Source organism: Gobio gobio (genome assembly GCF_949357685.1).
Source record: "Gobio gobio genome assembly, chromosome: 21".
Lineage (NCBI taxonomy): Eukaryota > Metazoa > Chordata > Actinopteri > Cypriniformes > Gobionidae > Gobio > Gobio gobio.
The window spans coordinates 3,113,926-3,137,311 of NC_137117.1; the positions used below are offsets into that span (position 1 = coordinate 3,113,926).

General features: G+C 43.0%; 1 protein-coding gene across 1 annotated transcript; it reads right to left on the reverse strand.

Moving 5' to 3' along the window:
• Window positions 1-15,934, reverse strand: LOC307118005 (E3 ubiquitin-protein ligase TRIM39-like; the record flags this gene model as incomplete). The annotated part of the gene is made up of 7 exons (XM_079803298.1): window positions 15,843-15,934; window positions 12,337-12,893; window positions 8,827-8,922; window positions 5,600-5,864; window positions 2,148-2,207; window positions 1,665-1,691; window positions 1-542 (listed from the first exon to the last, which is right to left on the reverse strand). The coding sequence occupies exons 2-7, from the start codon at window positions 12,889-12,891 to the stop codon at window positions 1-3; spliced, it is 1,545 nt and encodes a 514-aa protein (XP_079659424.1). The 5' UTR covers window positions 12,892-12,893; window positions 15,843-15,934.
• Window positions 15,935-23,386: the final 7,452 nt, after the last annotated feature.

Below are 23,386 nucleotides of genomic sequence, written 5' to 3' on the forward strand. Positions count from 1 at the left end.
CTAATCCAGTAAAGGTGAGATGATCAGAGGGTTTGAGTTTTTACCTTCATCATTAAGGCATGGGCTGAAAAATGGATAGAGTTTGTCAGTGAAAGTCTGACCAGTGAAAGAGTAGAGATGAGATCTGGACTCCACATCATAAAAAGAGACCAGACCCTCCTCATAATCCACAAACACACCCACCTTCTCAGGTTTCACTCTCAGAGATAAAGAGACAGATGAACGTTCACTAGCTGAATATTCATTCTCATTCCTCAGAATCACAGTCCAGAATCCATCATCAGGAGTCAGTGTGTTTATCTTCTTCCTGTTAATGGATTCTCTGGCCACTCCTAAATCCCACTCAGTCTTTCCCTTCACCTGCACCTCATAGTAAAATCTCCCTGAACTGAATCCCTGCTTTGCCAGAACACAAAGACTCTTATCAAATCTCTTTGGGTTTTCTGGGACGTTCCGCTTAATGTCTCCAGCACTGACTTGTTGTCCATCATCAGACAGGATGAGATGTGGACTCGCTGTATCAGGATCCAGAGTCACATCCACTGAGAGAGATCAGACATTATCAATCAACTTCAGAACAAACATGTTTTTTTTTTCAAATTCTGCCTCATTTTGACCAAATTATGTTTTTCTGTTTTAATATTTCTGGATGGTTTAATTAAATTTTAATAATCAAAAAGCATGTCTAATTCATAAAAACATACATTTCAATGAAATGTTTTTTATCCACAAATTCTTTATGTATTTTCTTGTAATCAAATGAAGATTTGTCTTTTAATTGATCTTTTGATCATGTGAAATTAAACAATCTGTTCTGCACAATGAGCTTTACTGTTCAAATTAAAACATGGAATGAAAATTGTGATTATTCCTTAAAAAATTATTATTAATAATAATGCGTTATTATTAGTGTTAGTATTATTATTACATTGAGACGTTTCTAAATTCAACCAAACTTATTTTGGCGGTGAAGACGTTTCTGTTTCTGTGTGTTTATGTGACGGTAGTTTCTCTCAAATGAAACTGTGAAATGCTCATGAAGTGACTCTCAGAGCGGCTCTGGAGATGAAGTTCATGTGTTCATGTCCTCATATAGTGAGGCTTCAGAGGCTGACAACACTGTGTGTGTGTGTGTGTGTGTGTGTGTGTGTGTGTGTGTGTGTGTGTGTGGTGTGTGTGTGTGTGTGTGTTGTGTGTGTGTGTGTGTGTGTGTGTGTGTGAGTGTGAGTGTGAGTGTGAGTGTGAGTGTGAGTGTGAGTGTGAGTGTGTGTGTGGTAAATGAAACCGCATGTCTGCCATTCATTCACACAGAGATGCGCAGACAGAGGTGAGAATCCAAAAACTGTACTCAAGTTAAAGTACTAATCTGAATAGTAACTTGAGTAAGAGTAAAAAAGTATCCAATAAAAAAACTACTCGTAGTTACTAGTTACTTCATACTATAGCTTATATAGCAACAATACAATAACATGTTAATATTTAGATAGATATTGAATGTAAATTGTTATTATCATAATTAGATATCCAAATCCTTAAGTAAACATGTGCAAAAGCGCTTCACGTTTTCTGCTGAGCATCGTTTATTTGTACCAGTTATGAGCAACCCTGTATATAATACAGATTATTAACAGTATTGTGAGTGTATTGTGTCAGTCACACTGTACCTGCAAACGTCTGAGCCCACGTCAACCCTGTGAACACAGATGACAATATAATGATGAATTATTAATATGAATAATTTCAGGTTAACTGTGAGTTTCTCTCTATTGGCAGCATCAGTGGTGTGTAGTGAGTTCTGCTGATGTGTTAGTGTTTGTACACGGATAGTTACATCATGTTGCTTACATGTCTCTAAAGTAAGTTAAAGTCATAGTGTTTTAACTGATTATGACGTGAGTTAAATTTAAACTTTACATACACTGGGTTTAGTAAGTGATTTTATCACACCAGTCTAATGCTAACATGACAGGTTGAAGTTATGTTGTGATTATATTTATGTACAGTGTGATCTTTTGCAGACAGAGATAAAATAATTCACAGGTCACTGATGCGAAAATGTTATTTAATCCATAATTTTCCTTGAAATTGTTTTTTTCCTAGATAGTTAATAGCAAAATATATATATACACTGTATGATATGCACATACCAGTTTGACTGAGTTTTTCATGTAGAGTCCCATCTAGAGTTTTCTTCAGTTCAGTCAGAGCTGAAATCAGAGACTTCAGATTCACATCAGAGTCAATCCTGATCTCAGTCCAGTTCTTGCTGTGTGGACGACTGTACAGAGAGAGAGAGAGAGAGAGAGAGAGAGAGAGAGAGAGAGAGAGAGAGAGAGAGAGAGAGAGAGAGAGAGAGAGAGAGAGAGAGAGAGAGAGAGAGAGAGAGAGAGAGAGAGAGAGAGAGAGAGAGAGAGAGAGAGAGAGAGAGAGAGAGAGAGAGAGAGAGAGAGAGAGAGAGAGAGAGAGAGAGAGAATTAGATTAGGTATTTAGATTAAATCTAAAAGATTATGTTTAGATTATGTCATATATATGTATATATATGTTTAATGCAGGAGCTGCTGAGGCAAGACACCGCAGGTGAAAAGGGTAAAATATCTAATTTCTGAAATATTTAAATAAATGAGGCATTGTCCAATTAAATATGCACTGATTAGATTAAATATTCAGAACTGACATCTGAACGTTGGATAAAGTCAGATTCAAAGTTCTTGTTTGACTTTGTTGACATTAGAGTTAAAGGTTTTTACTGAGGGGATTCTGGATTTCTCTTTTTTTAAATCAGAAAATACTCTCAACAACATTTTTCATTTTTATTTAGTGTAACTTGATGTACTAAAATAACTGAATAACTGAAATAAAAGTATTACATAAAATCACTGCTTAAGAGAAACTGTCATGGCCTTTAAAGATATGTATTGCAATTTCAATCTACAGAAACTAATAGATAAGTTCACTAAAATAAACACATAAACGTGTATTTTGGATGTTTTCTTTCCACTAGTGTGAAACGACACGTTATAAAAAGCCCAAAATCTGTAAATTGACCAGCGCATAAACATCTTGCCTTAACTCATTTACCTATTGTGATTTTATTACTAGGGCTGGGTGTTGACACAAATTTCACAATTCAATTCGATTTAGATTCACAAGCTTTCGATTCGATTCGATTTTCGATTCGTTTCGATCCAATTCAATATCGATTATTTTGGAAATGTATCAGGCACAAAACATGGAACATTTTCTCAAGGAAAACAAATTTCTGAACTAATGTTGTAAACTATGGGAGTCAGCTGATTGACCTTGAGTACATTAGCCTACTAATATTGAAGGTAAAAATTAACTTAAGTTATAATATTATCTTAACAATTACATAATCATAATTCTACTCCAATTCGTTTTTTGAAATGTAAATATTTAAATAGTGGCTGTCATAAAAACAACTTGCCAGATTTATTCGTACATACATGCATTAAATATTGAAGAACATTAAAAATGACAATGAATATCCTATGTAATGTGGTGCATATAATCTCTAGAGTTAATTTTTCTAGCTGACTAACGAGTTTATGGACACTGGATATGGTTTTTCTGAGGTAAATGTGATGTTACATGACATTGTTTACAAGCCGTTTTACTTGCATCTTTCTGTGGTTGAAACCATAGACTGTAAAACAATATGGACGTAGGTGTCCGTGACGTCACCCATAGGATTCTGATGAGCAGTTTTGAAGCTCAAAGTATGGAAGAGATGGCCGTTGAAAAACTGATTGAGCGATTCTATGTGACATGTGTAGCCGGTGAGGTGGTTACTGATGTAATTAATGGGCGTGGCCAGGTAGGGAGAGGGTTTTTAAGTAGGCACCTGAAGGGAGATCTAGAGACGGGGTCCGATTTGTTGTGTGGACGCGTGTGGTCTGGCAGCACTTCCGGGTTTTGCGCGGATGCGGTCTGGGTGAGCAGGTAGGCTGAAGTGAACCTCGATTTGTTTTGTCACTTATTAAATATTGTTAAATTAAATTAGTTGATCGCTGTTCCTCCTGTGTTTGTTTTTGTTTTATTTTCCTCAGCTAGCCAGTCCCCATATGTGCGCGCTGTTTGCCTCCAGCGCAGTGAGAAATTATGTTTGTACTGAACTGGACTGGCTAGTGAGGTGCTCTTTTTTTCTGTTGTCTTTTATTTGTTTTTGTTTGTATGCCATTTCCCAGCCTCGTATTGCCAGCCAACCTTTTTACCCATACTACCGTATGGATGCTTTGAAACCACATTAATTCATTTGCATGAGATTTATGGTTGCCGTGGAGTGTACGTTTTCCTGGTTTGATTTATAGTTTCTTTTGAGTGGTTTTCCTTTGGTGTAATATGATTTTTGGGAACACTTATGTAATTCGTTTTTCTCTTTATTTCGAATTATGTGTGATTTAAGCTGGGATTGTGTTGGGGTTTATGGAAGGTTGGTTGGTCATTGACATCTTTGAAGGGGGAATTTAACTTTTTGTTATATGTTGTATTTTTCTGTGTTGATTAAATTCATTTTGTTATAATTAATTTTGTATAAATAAAATAAGTTATTTTTGTGAGATTCGTGTTTTTTGGTCAGGAAAGTGGTCGCCCTTGGTTACACATGATACGATTTCGGTAAGTTGTCCTGTATCTTTTAACACACTTTCAGAAGCTCATTCATGTTTATTATAAATATTTTGCGCTGTTACTGGTATTAAGGCGGAAGAGAAGATCTGTTCAAGTTTGCTCCGCGTTTCCTCTTGAGCTGAGCGGCAGAGCGATCTCACGCCACAGCGCCAAAACTGTATTTATGTTTTTGAATTTCGTTAAAAAAAATAGACGCAATCTGAGACTTTGTTTCACATCAATAGTAATAAAGCACAAAGAATTTATTGGATTGGAGGCGTGCTACAATGATTATTTCATTCATTAACTGAAAACAGGATGAGTAATTGATTCTTTGGATTTAAAAATCGATATTGTTTTATAAAAGTAAGAATTTATTAAAATTGAGAAATCAATATTTTTTACCCAGCCCTAGTTATTACTGCTTCTTTCTGTTCTGTATGATTTCTAAAGCATGATAAAATGGTCAGAGCCTTTGTTTTACAATGTCTTACAGCCAAAGCTGTGACCGTCAAGCCTTGATCAGTATCAGCACCTCTTGTGACTTTAGGAATTACAAATGGTGGAAAGAAAGAGTGGGTTTGAACAGGAAAGCAAAAAGTCTTTGTTGATTTTCATTCTTAAAGAAACTGTAAAGCTGAAATAACCTTTTTATGAAAAACCTTATATCTCTGGGACACTAGGTGGCTCTGTGTTCAAACTTCTCAGTTTCCTTCAGGACATGCTGACAATGAATCCTACCAAATTCGATATGTCAAAGTGTTAAAAACAGTCAGTATTGACGCTTTCGGCATGACCCAAGGAATCTGAGACCCCAAGCTCTTAATTTTCTGATGAACATTTCAAAAATTTCGGTGCACCTCTTTTGCTGTGGCTTGTTTGGAACTATTGTCATTGGAGAAATAGAGCAAAAACAGAATATGATCATGTGACTCAAGACCCCCACCTCTGGTTTGTCCTGTAATATTGTACTTGATGGCTGATGAGACAGATGTTGACTGACCTGTAGGAGTTTGAGATGATCGTCAGTGTGTGAGAGCTGCTCCAGCTCAGTGTTTCTTCTCTTCAGCTCAGTGTTGTCTTGCTCCAGCTCTTTAATGAGATCTTCAGCCTGTTTCTCTGCTGCTTTCTGCTGTTCCTCCATCATCTTCAGCTGCTCAGACTGACATCTCTCAATGGAGCGGATCAGATCAGTGAAGAGCTCAACACTGGAGGATTTCTCTTTCTCTGTGTTTCTCTGATGAATGACAACAGTTAAACGATGTTCCATTTGTTAATCGATTATGTATTCACATATTATTTAAAGGAATACTTCACCACAAAATGAAACTTCTCTCATCATCAATTAAACTCTTACTCTTCGCCTCTTACTCAACTCTTTCCCCACCAGCAATTTTTTAAAAAGTTGCCAATCACTGCCAGCATTTTTGATAATTTTCACAAATTTCCATGCTCCCCAGAATAGAGTTTAATTCTATCTTAATGTATTCTTTTTTATCAACTGGGTAAGTTTAATAAAAAAAACAATATTTTGAGCAAAATGCATTTTTGGATCAGAATTAGAAAGATGGTCAAAACATACGAGCTCATCAACTCCCCCAAAGCTTTATAGTCCAATAGCTCGTCCTGGGTCGACATTTCATTAGGGTAACATGGGCAGTTTTGATTTATATTCTGTTTAAAGGTCCCGTTTTTCCTGTTTTTTTTAAGCTTTGATTGTGTTTACAGTGTCAAAGTCAAAGAGTCAAAGAGTTTTTATTTGTCACATACACAGTTATATACAAGTATACAGCTGGCAGTGAAATGTATTTGGTGTTGTGCGAGTCACACCGAGTCGCCATTTGCGGCGCCATCTTAAGTTGGACAGAAAATACAGCATAACATGAGGATAGGTAGGTAGGGGTGAGGAGATGAAAAAAAAACAACCCCCAGACTATGCTCCTACGGGAGCACAGTTTGAGAACAGTAAAAAAACATCTCAGCAACATGAGCACACATTACGACATGAAACACGACTTGCAACAGGGGAGAGGAATTGTGGGGGTTGAGGTGTCCCAGCACAGCCAGGCGTCCCGGTCCAGCAGCCATCTCAGGAGGTGGTCACAGACCCGCTTGTCAGACTGGGGGTACAAAGCGGCGAAGGTGAGAGATGGGTGTGTGCATAAGTGTGTGTGTGTCTGTAAAGTTCATGTGCATGTTTGTGTAGGCCTGGAGAGTCACGCCTGGCACCCTAATCTCGGTGCTCCCGTTGTTATGGAGACAACCTTGATCAGATCCCAGTCCGAGTCAGCAGGTGATTGGGGGATGAATGCAAGAGCGTCTTCCTGCAGTGCTCTTCTGGAGGAGTTGTTGTCTCAGCAGCGGCCTTGGCCAAGGCCGTGCTGGTTGAGGGAGCCGAAAGCAGATAAGATTGGAATTTGTTTGGTCTGGGAGCAAGTAGCCACAATTTATGACTACTCTCTTAGTTCGTTCTGGTCTCTGAAACCATTTTGCAGAGCAGTGAGCTTTTCCGTGATGATATCCATCTTGCGTTGCAACTCCATGATGTTATCCATGTTGCGGTTAGTAGTCCCAGTTTGGGAGATGACCGCTCTGCCCACTGCTTCAATCATGACGGGCAGCCTTGTGGAGCTTTGAACAGCTGTCACCGCTTTCTGAATTTTTCGATATCCCAGGGCAATGCCTGATCCAATCAGCAGAAACCCTGTTACCATGAATCCGAATAGGTAGATGTCTTCAATGTCCTCTACGGAAAGTGCCGCTAGACACACAACATGCCACCTCTCCCACGCGTCCATCGTGTAGCCAGCAGCAAACGTTCCGGCAGGGCAGTCAGGTTCCCCCGAACCCAAGCTTCTCGTCGAGAAGATGGTGTCAATTGCGTTGAGAGACCAGTTGATCAAATCCATAATTTTTAGTTCGAGAGCAGTGCGTGGAGAGTCTCCCAAAGTTTAAGACAGTAGACTAGACGAGACGAGACAAGCAAGCAGGAGAGGAGGGAGTAAGGAGACGAGAGGAGAGAGGAGAGAATGCGACCGCCTTCGCTGAGAGCCAGAGGGGAAGGGGTGTGCAATATAACACGTGTTCATGTTTCGCGTGTATAAAAACACAGTATTTTTCACACAATTTACTTATCTGTATACCGCTGTTTTCACTGTCCTCAAAATGTCTTGAAAGATTTCCCTGTTCTATGAAGTCCCTCCTTCAGAAATACGTAACGAGTTCTGATTGGGCCAGCGGTTCCCGTGTTGTGATTGGACAGCAGCTTAGCGCACGTTGCCCGGAAAGGTCACGCCTCTTACCATAACGGGGAGATGCATACACTCAAACTACAGCGTCCCTGGCCAAAGAAAGGTGATTTGACTCCGGGATGAAAATAACAGCGTCTCGACAACATGGCGACAAACTCACTATACAAACGCAACCGAACGCAACCGAACGCAACACTTCCTCTTCTCCACGAGGGAGCAACAAGACCACGCCCCCTTTTTCGCATACTCTTGTGGGCGGAGGTTAGTCGACAAACTGTTCTACTGACGTCATTAAAGCAGGAAGTACAGGGATGTAGAACAAACCGGCCGTTCACTGTAGGCTTTGAAAGGGAACTTCTGTTAAATAAAATATCTCGCTTGGCATTGAACTTTGAGCTTTATAATTTTACAGGCATTATTTATGCTCTAACAGCAACATTACACACTAACTAAAGTTTGAAAAATGGGATCACGAAGAACAGGACCTTTTATGTTGATTGCATTATTTTACATATGCATATGCTTACATATGCAATCACTTGTTTCTGGTTCTTCTTCACCTGTGTTTTGATCAGGAGATTCAGTTCTCAGCTCTTTCAGATGATGTAGAATAGCAGAAAGCCGTACATTTCCGTCAATGGCGGGGAAAGAGTTAAAATGTGTGATTTTCAGTGTAACACAAAACAAATGTTCATGCTGCTCTTGAGGACGAGCTGTCAAAGCACTCCAATAGAACTGCATACAACTCAAGTGCAATAAACCAAGATTACTAAAAGATGGTAGAACTCTCAACTTATTCAACACCTTTATTAATTAGATTGAAATATTATGACGCATAACATTTTTTGTAGATGTATTTTTTGATAGGATAGTTGGAGAGTGAACAGAAAGTGAAATCGGAAGTGACCATAAGTCCGGATATGAACTTGGGTTGATCGAAGCACAAACCTTTCTCATCTCTACTGAGTGTTTGATCTCTTGAATCTTTTTCATTCTGTCCTGGATCGTCTGATAAACGTCTGTCTGTGTCTGAACCAGCTGATTCTACATACAGAGAAAAACACAGACGCATTTATCACTGAATATATCTTTCCATCTTCTGACAGTCTTACATGTCAATGTCAAGACACAGGAAAGAAAACATTTAGGTTACTAATGTAACCCCTATTCCCTGAAGGAGGGAATGGAGACGTTACATCGGACTGAACTGACATAATGGGATCTCAACTTTCAGTGGTAACAGAACAAGCCAATGCACATTGGCAAGTTAGATTTGCATCACAAGCCCTTCCCCGCTTCTGGGTATACTGTATAAGGCAAACTCTCACATTAAGTTTTCTGCTGAGGAGTCGAGACGGACTCCCTGCCGTTTCAGCGGAGATACAGGAGTTGAGGTGATGGGACGCAACGTTACATTAGTAACCTAGAGTTCCCTATCAGTCATTCAAGTTTAATGTTATGATGGTCTGAACTGATGTATTGGGATCCCTTTGGAAAGTGTTACAACAACTGCCCTGAGTAAGCCGCCTATTCCCCCTGCACCTGTTGGGGTGGAAGAAAGGACATGGCTTTGCATGGAGAATGCCGATCACTTGTGTTCCTTCTGACCCTATACAGTGAGACTACTTGATAACACTGGGAAAGTGTGCCTATTCCAACCAGAGAGGAATACTACGGAAACCACATCCTGCCCGTAGGGAGATAATATGTGGAGTTAAACATATAGACTGTCGATTTGGCCAGTGCTACATATGAAAGATCTCTATGGTAGAACCCGCTTTGTTCAGGGGTGGAGTCAATACTGTCACAGAGTTGGCAGAGGATAACCTAGGAAAGTAATCACAACATGTAGGCATCTAGTCTAGTACAGGGGCCGACCAACCTGGCATACACAGAAGTACTAGACCTGGCATCAGCATCTGACTGGCGAGGATGCTGGAGGAACTCCACCAGGGTTTAACAATTGGGGAACTCACCTGAGGAGCAGAATAGGCACTCGTATCCCGTCCTCAGAGGGGAATGGCGCAGCAAGAGAGACCGAGCCAGCCTACCCAGCATATTACCTGTTTGTACCAACACACAGGAAGAAACTGGCCCCACTCTGAGACTGTAGAATCTCGTGAATGTGTTAGGTGTTGCCCAGCACTCAGCTCTACATATGTCTGCCAGAGAGGTGCCATGCGCCAATGCCCAGGAGGAAGCAACACTCTGAGCAGAGTGAGCTCTCACTCCAAGGGGGCACGGCTCGCCTTGGGATTAGTAAGCCAAGCAATGGTATCTACTTTCAAGTGGGCCAACCTCGATTTGGAGACAGCCTTTTTCTTCTACTGGCCTCCATTGCAGACAAAGAGCTGTTCTGAAGTTCTGCGTGAGGTCCACGTACAAACACAAGGTGTGAATAGGACACAGCAATGCAACTGACATGGCTGAGGATTAAATCGACTAAGCGGTGTTTCCCCAGAGACTTACACTTTCAGATTGGAGGGAGACAGCCTTTGCTCCAACCTGTTTTGCAGGGCATCTACACAGGTTTTCCCTGCAAGAAGACAACTAGCAACAAAGGGGCTCCACTTCAAAGTGTAAGCGTGCCTCATAAAGGGAGATCTAGATAGTGATAGTGTCAACTACCGCTGGAGGTAGGCCACTTTAGCTCTCTGTGTCCCATCCAGAGACCACACGTGAAGATTCCAGAGGTCTGGGTGCGGGTGCCAAATGGTGCCCCTTCCATGAGAAAGCAGGTCCTTCCTCAGGGGGATCCGCCAGGGAGGGGCTGCCTTGAGGAGCATGAGTTCAGTGCATCCATGCTGAGGGTTAAACAACTGGCAGTGGGTTGTCTCCTGAGTTAGGATCGACACATGAAAGTACATGTGTTTCTTGTTGATTGCTGCAAACCAATCTTGGTGGCAAACGCATGTGAGGATGCGTTTCTGCGTAGGAATCTTGAACAGAAGCTTGATCCATGATAACCCACCGCCTTTCTTGGGCACAATGAAGTAAAACCCTGACTTCATATCGGCTAGAGGGACCGGCTCTATTGCATCCTTCGCCAGTCTAAAGCTCCTGTATCAACCCTGCACCAGCTCTACCCTCGTGCAGCTCTTTTAGTGTTTGGCCTCATATACCTGCAGGAGGGCTATAGCATGCAGGGCAGAGGTGGGCTGTCCAGCTGTGCTGTAAGCCTTGGCTGCGAATGTAGCCGAGAACTTACAGGCCTTGAGAGAAGACGCGGACGATATAACTGAACCACAACTGCACGCTCCACCTGGGGGATCTCCATGTATCCTTTGGCCACCCCGCCATCGAGGGTAGTACGAGCGGAGGAGGCAGCGGAACGGTTTCTGGCAGAAAAAGGTGTCTTCCACGATGTTGTGACCTCCTCGTGCACTTGCGGGAAGAAAGGGACTGGATTGGGAAGCTGCTGTTCACTGTGTGCCACCCAGAGACACCAATCATTCAGAGATGCCATCATCCAATCATCCGTCATTGAGGGATGGAGATTCGACTGCGCTGCCCCCTTCCGTGGAGTCAAACCTGGAGCTGAAATCATGGCAGTCAGCTCCAGGTTGGACTCGATCAACATTGGTACTCTCCCCGAAGGGGGCAGCACATTCGAATCTTCATCCCTCAATGACTTCATCCCCCAATGACTCAAGCCTGTCTTCTGATGCAGCGATCGACAAACGGAAGCTCCACAGCCTGTGATGTGAAAGATGAGTGGGAGAGCTCCCACTGTAATCCTAAGATCACCCTGTATATTAACCGAAATGGCTCTCTGCTGCGCAGAAAGACCAGATCGGGGAATAGAAGAGGGGAATCCACCTTTTTCAAGGTATCTCAGTCTTTATCTCAGCATCGCAATGGTCATCTTCCCGCAGTGAGTGCATGACTCATGAACGAATTTTACCTCAGCATGCTTGGGCTGTCAGACGAGGCCAGGAAACGACCACATGCAGAAACAAACGGGTTTAATGACATCCTTAAAAAGAGGCAGCATCAGCATGTTTACTAAGTAACCATGTTTAATAGGTTGGCTTTTACATAAATTGCTCTTTAGATGTTGAAGCGCCCAGGGGTACAGCCGCTGCACTTAACCGTGCAAGCACTCAGCAACCGCAATCTCCGCTGGAATGTGCCATCACACCAACACAGGAACAGCTTCCCTCTTGTTCAGTAGACTCACTGAATGATGATCGAAGAGCAGAGTGAAACAATGTCCGCTCTGCTCTGAAGCAAAAGCTTAATGTGTGAGTTTGCATGCTGCCTTATATACCCGGAAGCGGGGAGTGGCTTGCGACACAAATCTCACTTGTTGGCTTGTTCTGTTACCACTCGAAGGTGATTGGGCTCTCAGGCAAGATCCCTATACATCAGTTCAGTCCAACGTAACATTGAATGTGACTGACTGATAGGGAACTGCATTTCATGGGATATTAAAGTGCTTTGTCTGAATCTCTTTACCTTCTTCTCTCGACTCTCCTCCTCTATAGGAACAGTGTTGTGAGTCCTGTGTTCTCCTTCAGTGCAGGACAGACACACACACGTCTGATCATCTCTGCAGAACAGCTCCAGAGGTCTCTCGTGTTTCTGGCAAATATAATCCTCCAGATTTTCCACAGCATTGATGAGTTTGTGTTTCTTTAGACGCGGGACTCTGAGATGAGGCTCCAGATGAGTCTCACAGTAAGAGCATTGACACATCAGGCAGGTCTTCACAGCTTTCTGCTTTCTTTCATCACAGAAGTCACAGAACACCTCAGATTCTCCTAGATTGAGCTTCTCCTTAAAGTGTTGCACAACCTCTCTGAGTGTTGTATTAATCTTGAGATCAGGTCTTCTGCTGAATGTGTCTTTACAGAGTGGACAGAAGCAGGTCTGTGTGTTCGTCCAGCACTTGCTCAGGCAGGTTCTGCAGAAGTTGTGTCCACATGGAGTGGTGACTGGATCAGTGAACACTTCCAGACAGATGGAGCACAGGAGCTCCTCATTTAGTGCTGGACCACTGGAGGACGCCATGACTGAAAAGATAAGTGATGACAATATATCATCTACATTGCTGAAGAGGGCAATTTTGATAATTATATGCACTGAATAAATTAGGCTATGAATTTAGCATGTCAAATACTCAATGTTGGGGAGTAACTAGTGACGTACGTATTTACGAGTTACATAATTTAATTACAAAACAAATTAAACAAAACTGATAACTAATCTGTTATCAGTTACTGAGAAAAAAATCGCAATTAAATTACAGTTACGTAAGAAAATGTTGATGATTACAAAGGGGTTACATCTGAATATTTTCTGTAAAAAGCTAGGATATGTTGAATAAGATTAGTTTGTTGCTTTGTCTGTTTTTGATGTGTGTGAGGTCTCCTGCCATTTAAAGACTGTTTAGTAAAGCAATGCTATTCTAATGCTTTTGATTGGTTCTCTTGTTTGAATTTGCAGTGCACCACGTCTGCCAATCACATCAATCCACATTGCCGCTGAAAGCTTTAGGCTACAATCTGTCTGGGAGTTGCCACCATGGCGAGGGAAATTTAAAAATCATTTCATGCAGAAATCATAAAGGGGCGCAGATATAACAGTTCAGTGCACAATATGTTTGCCAGCTATTAAAATGCTATCTACTCGAAGGTTTCAATGACCTGAGGAAGCATCTCCTATGATGAATGTTAACATGAAGCGCCACCTAGTGGACAAATCTCTCGATTAGTTTGTCCCGTTTTGACTTGCAAAATAGAGACAACGATTGGTCATTGAGTCTAAACAATATTTTAGGTCATGGGTCTTCAACCGGGGGTCGGCGAACCATAAAGACCAATTTATACTTCTGTGTCGAGTGTACCCCGTAGCTACACCAAAGACTGTGTGATGTGCACGTACCCTACGACGTACCCTGACGCGAACCTCTCCAAAAATGTAACAACGCCTCAATTCTAAGCGGACCGCAAGCTCTGTGATTGGTCTGCCAGAACCCCTCCCTCAGGTCAATAAATAAATAAAAAAATCTGCAATAGGAGTGTGTGTGTCCAGAAATGGGATGATAGTTTCATCTTTACATCTGCTATATAACACAATATTTTGTAGTGCACAGATTCTTTATGTTAGTGAATATAAACATAGATCTGCTGTGTATAGTTTATTTATTTTCTCATTAAAACCAAAGATGTTAATCAGTGATTGTATAACAAGAACAGGGACACATCCCAATGGATGCATTTCGTTTTGTGATTTCAACGGAACGGAAATCTCCGCAACAGCAATCGGTTGAAGCGCTAGTCTGTGCAAGAGCCACCGATACTGAAAACAGCGCCACAAGCTCCGCATGATTTCAAAAACGCATTCCAGCGCCAGATCGCTAATATGTAACTCTACTAACCAACTAGAGATGCTTAATTTGTATTAGATACAACAACTCAAGCCGCAAGAAAAGCTGCTATCTGCCGCCATCACTGCTGCTGATACTTCGGGTGCGTCTCAATCAGCTCTAGTTCAGTAGTCAGGGCACTGATCAGGGATCAGCCCATTGACTAATGTCCTGATTAGTGCCCTGACTACTGAACCAGGAGCTGATTGAGATGCATGCAATGACAATGTAAACAAGCTGGTTCTTCTCCGGCTTTTGCCTTGATACTGTGGGTTACACCATCAACATGCCTGTGGACACTGCCTCCTAGCGGTCTGCATGTGTAATTGCACATTGACAATTACACAACGCAGGAGTATAAATGAAAACCAACGCGTAACTTGTGCTGTAGAGGATACGGCGTAGGTCCGACACAGAAGTTTAAATCCGTCTTAAGGGGTTCGCAGCGGTACTGCAGGGGGTCCGCCAATTAATGTTTGATCACAAATAACATCACAAAGTCAAATTCAATGACTTTGCACCCTGAAACTAAAGCAGAGCACCCTCCGTTGATACTGTAATAGTATAATATTATTGGCAAAACAGATTTGGCAAACATTGCATTGAGTTTGCGCTTTGGAGAAAGTGAGATGTTCAGTGTACAGCGTGTTTGGCAGCGCTGAGAAATGTAGCCAATCATAGACATGCTTATTGATTTCTGGAACGCAATGGCCAATCAGAGGTGTTTATCTCACCGCTCAAAACACCAGAGTTTTTATTAAGTGCTGAGTTCTGCTCGCTCGTAAGTAAGAGATCCATTATTCAGTGTAGACGACTTAACTGATTTTGATGGAACGCTGTGAGATTGCGAACTGAGATGAGTTACAGCTTAATGATTGTAAAGTGAACGCTCTTTTGGGTTTTCGAGGCTATAGCTATAATCTACATATATATATAGTATGTTATACAAGTTTTTTGTAAACTTGAAACTAACGTTCAAGTAATTGTTTAATATTTACTGTCCATCTGAAAGTAAAATTAAAATGTGGATTTTTTATAAACTTAAAGCTGAGGTTCAGGTAAATGTTTAATTGTCCATCTGTCTTAACATAATATAACTTATTCATAATCATAATATAAGGGGTTTCTATTAATAATGCTTAATATGCAGCTCTATTTGACACATTTTGTATCGGGGGTCCCAGCTCCATGTTTCTATCGCCTAATGGGTCCTTGCCCAGAAAAACGTTGAAGACCCCTGTTTTAGGTGTTATATAACTTTATTTAAACTGAAGAAACTAAACAGAAACTAAATATGCGTCTCTGAGAGCCTCAGAACAGCAAATGTAACAGGTTTTTTACTACAACATTTTAAAACCATCATAAGATCTTTTATAAAAGACAACACAGAAAATGAGTGGAACTGTAATTTTTCAAATAAATAACTTACTAAATAAACACCAAGTGTCATTTCTGTTTAATGGAGTTATGATTTTCTCTAAACTTTGTTTATTCTGTCTGCAGTTCACACACTTCCTGTTTCTGATATGTGACATGAACATTCTTATATTGCATCATGACATTAAACTAGTGAACTTACATTCCCATCGCTTACCTGTGAGTGAATATCAAATCTGATCGTTGATTTCAGAGTTTCTGAATGTTGTTGTGAAGAAGCTTCAGGTTCATCTGTTCAGTTTCACTTTCACTGAAGTCTTCACACACATGCAGTGATGTCATAGAGCTCCGCCCATAATCATGAATATGAAGCAGTTCCTGATTCATCCCTGATGAACACAGTGTAAGAAACTGTTAGAATATCTGTGTAGTTGTGATTAGTTTCTCAATGTTGTGTTTGCTCTGGACGGTGTGTGAGTCTCAGTGTGGACTGACTTGAGGAGAAAGCGAGACCTGAGACCTGATCCTCCAGAGATGAAGGTGTTGTGTTTCTCCACTGCCAGTGGCGGCGCTAATGCACTATTGAGTAGTTTAAGATCGTCAGAGATCCAGAGACACACAGGACTCACTTTACTCTGTGACACTGACGCTCAGGAGAGTGTGTGTGACAGTCATGGATCCACCGATCAAACCTGCACAGAGTCTCTGGGTTCAGACTGTAACGCTGGAGAACAGCAGATGATGAAGATGAAGAGAGAAACCACAGCTGAGGAACAACACAGCCACGAGGATTTAATCCTTCAGCTGACATTTGCCTTTTATCTTTTCATGACATTTGTCTGCTATGACAGTAACTGATGCTTTCAAATCACTGGAGTTGCTTTTAAAGTCACTTTTTTCCCCTCATCTGTGTAAAAACGGGCTTTTAGATTCATTATTAAGGGCTGCAATTGAGACTATTCTGCCATTTATTTCTTGTTTTATTAAGAGAAAACACGTTATTAATCTCTCAACAGATTGAGTTCAGTAACTGTGAATTCATTAGTGAATCTGGATTAGTCTCTTTTGTGGGCAGTGACACTAATAATGATGATTCTTGCTCTTGACAAGCTGTTTTCTACTATATTTGATCGTATAAACATGACAGAATTGACCTTAAGCGTGTAAAAACAAATACTTCAGTTTCTGGTTTCCTTCCATTTCTCTTTGCTTTACATTTTCCACAATATAATTGATTTTTGACAATTTACTGTGGTAATTTTTAGACTCGATGGATGTGAAAAACTGAGCGAAGTGGAGGAGAAACATCAGCGTCAGAAACCTCATGATCTCAGAACTGAAGAAAAGTCTTTCAAAGGCCATCAACGTGGAAAGAGTTTCATTCAGAAAGGTATTAACATCACAAACCGTACAAATGCTCTCAGTGTGGGAGGAGTTTCTCACAAAGAGGAAACCTTGAAATGCATATAAATATTCCCACTGGAGAGAAACCGTATTCATGTCACGAGTGTGGAAAGAGTTTCACTCGGGCAGAGACTGTCAAAGATCATTATCTCTGAATTCACTCTGGAGTAAAGTCATTTAAACTGAGCAGTAAAACATTGAGAATCTGTGCAAATGAGAAGACTGTAGACTATTTAATCTTTTGAGCATTTATTTTGATTTGTAGGGGAGAGCGGGCACAACGTCTAAGGTTACGTATGTAACCTCTGTTCCCTGAGAACAGGGAACTCTCGCTGAGTCTAGCTGACGCTATGGGGAACGCCCTCGGCGTGACTGGTGTCTGAAGCTACTATCGAATCACGGCAAAGTCTTTGACTGACGTCAGCCCATGACTACATCATCGTGCGACCCCGGAAGTATAAAAGGGCGCCGTGCCAACACATACACATCTTCTCGTCTGAAGGGACTGTATGGCAGATAGGCCCTGAAGCATGGCAACGCGACGCAGCGCTCGTTCCCTGTTCTCAGGGAACAGAGGTTACATACGTAACCTTAGACGTTCCCTTTCGAAAGGGAACTCTCGCTGCGTCTAGCTGACGCTATGGGGAACGATATACCAACACCGCCATGCTGAGGGGAGTGTCTGCCCATTGGCAGTGACAACTGTCAACACAAGTAATTCCATAGAAAAACCTGAGCGACTCCCCCTCAGGTCACTGGGCTGACAGTGGCAGCACTCCCTACGGTCATAGCCCAAGCTATGCAACTAAACAGAACCCTAACGCACTGCGTGGGGTTCCATCCAGACAGCTCGAAGGCCCAGGACCACTACTTCAACAGAAGGGGTCCCTTTAAGGGAATGTGGCTAGGGGACCCGAAGGAACCCCAGCCAGTCACTACTCGGGAAACCAGTTCTCCCGGAGTGCCACCAGGGAGGCCTGACCTGGTGCCCTAAGTGTTATGGACACTTCGGTTTAGCCAACCCTGTCTGTTCAAAACAGAGCCTCTGGAAGGTGCCCAGGGGGCATCCAAACTAAGGGACTGAAACACTGGCAGTCCTATTTAGCCCGGAACTCAGAGACGGGTTATCCAAGAGAGCAATACTCAGCTTAGTGCTTTTCAACCCTTGCTATCGAGGGGAGTCTGCCTGCTCAAATCAAGGATCTACCAGGTGCTTGTGTTTCAAAGCAGTAGGGAGGCCGAAAGGGCCTAATGACTGATCTAACAGGGAGGCCTCATGAGAGGCCTACGACCGTCTGACCAGGCTCAGGCGGCTGAGCACTCATAGACGACCCTCATTGAGGGGAGCGGCTGAACCTGCCTGGCAAGTAACCTCCAGCTGTAGGCCCAACTACCACAAGTTCTCACAGAGAACTGGTAATCAAGTGCCTACTCAGGAACTTCACCTTCAAGGAGGCCCTGTGGGCCTACTACTTGATAGCGGGTTTTCCAGGGAGGCCTATAGAGGCCTACTACCTAACAGCAAGCCATGCTGGATTCTAAACCCAAGCATCCTGGCTCAGGACTCCGTCCTCAGGGAGGCCTAGTGAGGCCTACTACCTGACAGCAATACCGCCAATTTTCAGAGCGTTTAAGCTCACTTCCAGGGAGGCCTAGGTAGGCCTACCACCTGCCAGCGAAGCATAGTCCCTTGCTGAGGTTACCTCTTGTTTTCTCAAGGAGGCCTAATGGAGGCCTACTACTTGACAGTCAAGCTACGCAGGCTAGTCGAGCATCCTGATTAAGGAACTCGTCCTCAAGGGAGGCCTATTAAGGCCTACTACCTGATAACAAGCCTTTAGGGAGGCCTGGGGAGGCCTGCTACCTGTTTGCAATTTGTGCTAACTTTATCAAATGACTGGGTCCCAGGAACGCCTTAGGGAGGCCTGATGGGGCCTACTACCTCTTTCGAGTGACCACAATCTGGGAGCTCACCCTCAGGGAGGCCTATTGAGGCCTACTACTCGACAGTCAAGCTACGCAGGCTAGCCGAGCATCCTGATTAAGGAACTCGCCCTCAAGGGAGGCCTATTGAGGCCTACTACCTGATAACCAGCCTTTAGGGAGGCCTGGAGAGGCCTGCTACCTGTTTGCAATGCGTGCTAACTGTTTCAGATGACTGGATCCCAGGAACACCTTAGGGAGGCCTGATGGGGCCTACTACCTTGTCCGAGTCAGGGAGGCCTATTAAGGCCTAGAATTAACAGCAGGCCTTCAGGGAGGCCTGATGAGGCCTACAACCTGCCTCTGGTAGTGATCACAACCTGAGAGCTCACCCTCAGGGAGGCCTAGTAAGGCCTTACAACTAACAGCGGGCCTTCGGGGAGGCCTGATGAGGCCTACAACCTGATAGCCGCCAGGCTAGCTGTCCTGATGCGCACATCGGTACATACCTCCAGTGAGGCCTGGTTGAGGCCTTCCAACTGAAAAGCGCCTTGTTCAAGAGGCCTACTGAGGCCTACAATTGACAGCCGACCTTCAGGAGAGCGTATTTACCCCTTTTTAACCTGATAGCCAGCTAGGCTAGTAGTACCTTGATGCTTAAGCATTGGCACCTGCCTTACTAGAGGCCTGATAAGGCCTACTACTGTCACCGTACTCTTGAAAACGGTGCAATCCTTCCTGCTAACTGGGAAAGACATATTTGCAAAATGTGGGTTGTAGTAATATTAGACCCTACGGCTCGTCTTCATGGAGGCCTGCTGAGGCCTAACACATGATAGCTACCCATTACTATGGGGACCCGTTCCAGGGAGGCTTGTAAAAGCCTACAAGCTGTACGAGTTTCGCAAAGACGAGAAATAACTGCCAGACAAACAAACTGACTGCTATTTAAACCAACGACTCTCAATGAGAGGAGGCCTCCGATCTAAGTGGTGCACAACCAAAGGTGATGGTGCCTCAGCAACGCGCCTCCTTCATCCACATCCCAACTGACGCCGCAGCGCTCAGTCATAACAGAGACAAACTAATCCAACCTGCAGTGGCTTAGGGAACCGAAGACACATAGTAACCCTAAGCGGTAGACAAACACTCCATTCTATCAGAAAAGTGTGCTACCGCCAAGTAATCCGCAAACATTTCAAAGAAAAGAGCGGCGGCCTAAACACTACTCTCAAAATGAGAGGAGGCCCATCTTCTGATAACCATGCGCGGTGTCCTATCTGGCGCCATCTTGACCAACCAGGGAAAGCCAACACACGCTCACCTACACAGCCCAGAGTCTGGTGCTGTGCTAAGCCAACTAAACAGGGGAAAGACAGTTCTCTCTGATGAATACCCAACTCTATACAGGAACCTGGGGTCTGTAAGAAATACATATTTTTAGTGTAATACACAAAAAATGACCACTCTCACCTGCGGCATGTTGAGCGAAGACTCATTGTGCAGTTCTCACCACCATGTTCTACCGCCCTTGAATGCCTGAAAGGGGCGTTCTCACTGAGTAAGTCCGGGCGGGCCATCAGAACATAGTTCTACTATCATGGGCCTCAGGCCTGATGTAAGAAGCGCCTGGGTAAAAAAAAAAAAATCATAAAAAGACAATTAAAAAGTAAAAAGGAGAATGTAACCGCCCTCAAGGGAAGTGATCCATCACCAACGCCCTCTTTGAGAGCGTTTGTCCTGGATCACCTCCCTCAGATCCTTTTTCCCTGCGGGAATCCCGTCTCCTCTGTGGGGGGGGCACAAGAGGAGACGCTAGCCCTCTGGTCCTGCCTACGGTCCCCAGACCGTGAAGGACCAGGTCCCGCCTGCCTGGGTGGGGGCGCGGATCTCAGCGGTATGCATGCTCTTAAATGCCGCTGAGCGCGCCTTCGCCTCCCTGAACTTTCCAACCACCGCCTCAACGGAGGTGCCGAAAAGTTCAGTAGGCGAAACCATCTGAGATGAGCATCTGAGAACCCATGATGTATGCCAACGCTCAGCCTCAGCTTGAGCGGGACAGCATCATCCAGTCCCAGATGCCAAACTCTCTTCCCTCAGGAAAAAAGCCAGACTAGAGTGGAGCGATCTCAGATTGAAAACCGCTCACACTCACACACAAACAACTTCAAATGAACTTGACTGTGCATGCTCTTGATCCCAGGCAGTAAATACACACTCGTGTGTATTAATAATTGAATTTGTTTTACCTTAACTCGTATAGCAGTTCAAACAGACAGTCCCTGAAGACGAGAAAGATGTGTATGTGTTGGCACGGCGCCCTTTTATACTTCCGGGTCGCACGATGATGACGTCATGGGCTGACGTCGGTCAAAGACTTTGCCGTGATTCGATAGTAGCTTCAGACACCAGTCACGCCGAGGGCGTTCCCCATAGCGTCAGCTAGACGCAGCGAGAGTTCCCTTTCGAAAGGGAACCTAACGCTTTTTGACTTTCTCAGTTTGTGTAAATCCACTTGGGGTTCAGAGTATTTATTGTTTCCCACATTAATTGCACACATGTCTAGTACAATTATGTGGTTTTGTTTAATTAATACTGTGTATACTTTTTTCTTGATTTACCCCAAAATAATAGAAGTGAAATGTGACAACATGCCCCATAGGTGGAGTACATTGTAACATGACCAAATGACAGCTTAAAATGTTACCTGATGTAATCAAAAAAATATACAAGACAAACTAAAATATTTTGTCAACAAAATACAATTATTAACTTTTTAAAATATACTAATGGCATTTTTTAATCATTAAAAATATAAGCATTTTTGAGTTTGACTACAAACACATCGCTAAATACAGCTATCAGCATAGTTCAAAACATAATAATAATGAATCATTTCTGAACATTAACTTTCAGTCATTATTCATCCTTTTCTAATGGTTTCTCAAAAGAATTCATAAAAGTATAAAATATAATGGCATATTTCTAATAGGGGCTCTTTGTAACGCAGTGTTAACACACACACCATCTGCACAACTGGGATTTAAATCACGTCTCGTGTCTTCTGCTGTTAGATCAGCATTAAAGAACCATCTCAACTGTTAAATAACAGATATAAGATTACAATAATATCGGATTTGTCTTATTTTAAATAATCACAAAAAACAGAGATGAAAACTAAACTTAAGTAAGAAATTACTTAAGAAACATGTTCAGTAATATCTTCCAGAGATTCTTTTAATTTTGGCGATACTTTTTCTCTAAATAATGTTGATATGGCAACTAGTAAATACACTAAGTTTGGTCATTCTGGCATGTGTGGAAAGGGTTAAAACATGCGCGTTACAACTAACCCTGCGTTAGGTTGTGCCCCGCGCTCCCCATTTAATGTCTATCGATATAAAATGACAGTATTCACTCAAGTCAGGGTTGTGAACTGCATTTAATACTGTCCTAAAATGGCCGCCAGCTTCGGCTCCAAGCCGACTCTGTATCCGTCGTCCAGCGACGTGAGCGCTGAGATCGTCATGGACGGGGCAGGACCTCGTATCGGTGGAGACGCCAAACTCTCCATCGTCCTGAAGAACAAGAGCTCAAAGCAGCGCAGGGCCAGTCTGCTGTATGAGGAGCTGGTCATGAACTACACCGGAGCGATGAAAGACACCGTGAAGAAGGACCGGATTCCTGTCCACCTCAAACCACAAGAGAGTGAGTGAGTTTGACTATTAAACGGACTTTTCTCTGATAATTGTGGCCCAGAATGTCTGAGTTAGAAGTTGCACTTCTTAAAAATCACTTGATGATGACGCCTGATTCAGATTCATCCCAAAAATGTTCAGTGGGGTTCAGGTCAGAGCATATAATGCGTTTGGTTACGTCACGTGTGAGAATCCATTGCGTTTAGTGCTGATGCTCAACCTGGTGAAACATCTAAAGGCGTTGTATTTGGATTCAGTTCATCATAAAGAAACTCTCCATCATTGATTGTGTTTGTGCTGTTTCAGCCTCTAGAGGACGCTGTGCTGGGGAAAGAGTTGACAGTCAAGATCCCGTTCCTGAACCCGCTGTCACAAGTGTTGAGGAACGTTTTGTTCCGTATAGAGGGATTGGGAATGCAGAGCGTCAGGAAGATCCCGTATGGGTAAGACTTTCAGTGTTTAACAGCAGTTTAATTTCAGCTGTGACGTGTTCCTGCACTTTAGATTGGTTCAGAAACATAGATTGTACTGCATTAAATATGATATTTAAAGAGTGAACATCTTCCAGAGAGTTGATATTGTCTTTCTGTGTGTCAGTGATGTGGAGAAGCTTGCGACGGTTACACTGATGGAGAAGTTTGTTCCCACCGTCTCCGGCTCTCAGAAGCTCCTGGCATCGATGGACTGCCGTCAGCTCACTCAGGTGCACGCATTCACTGATATTGAGCTCAAACCA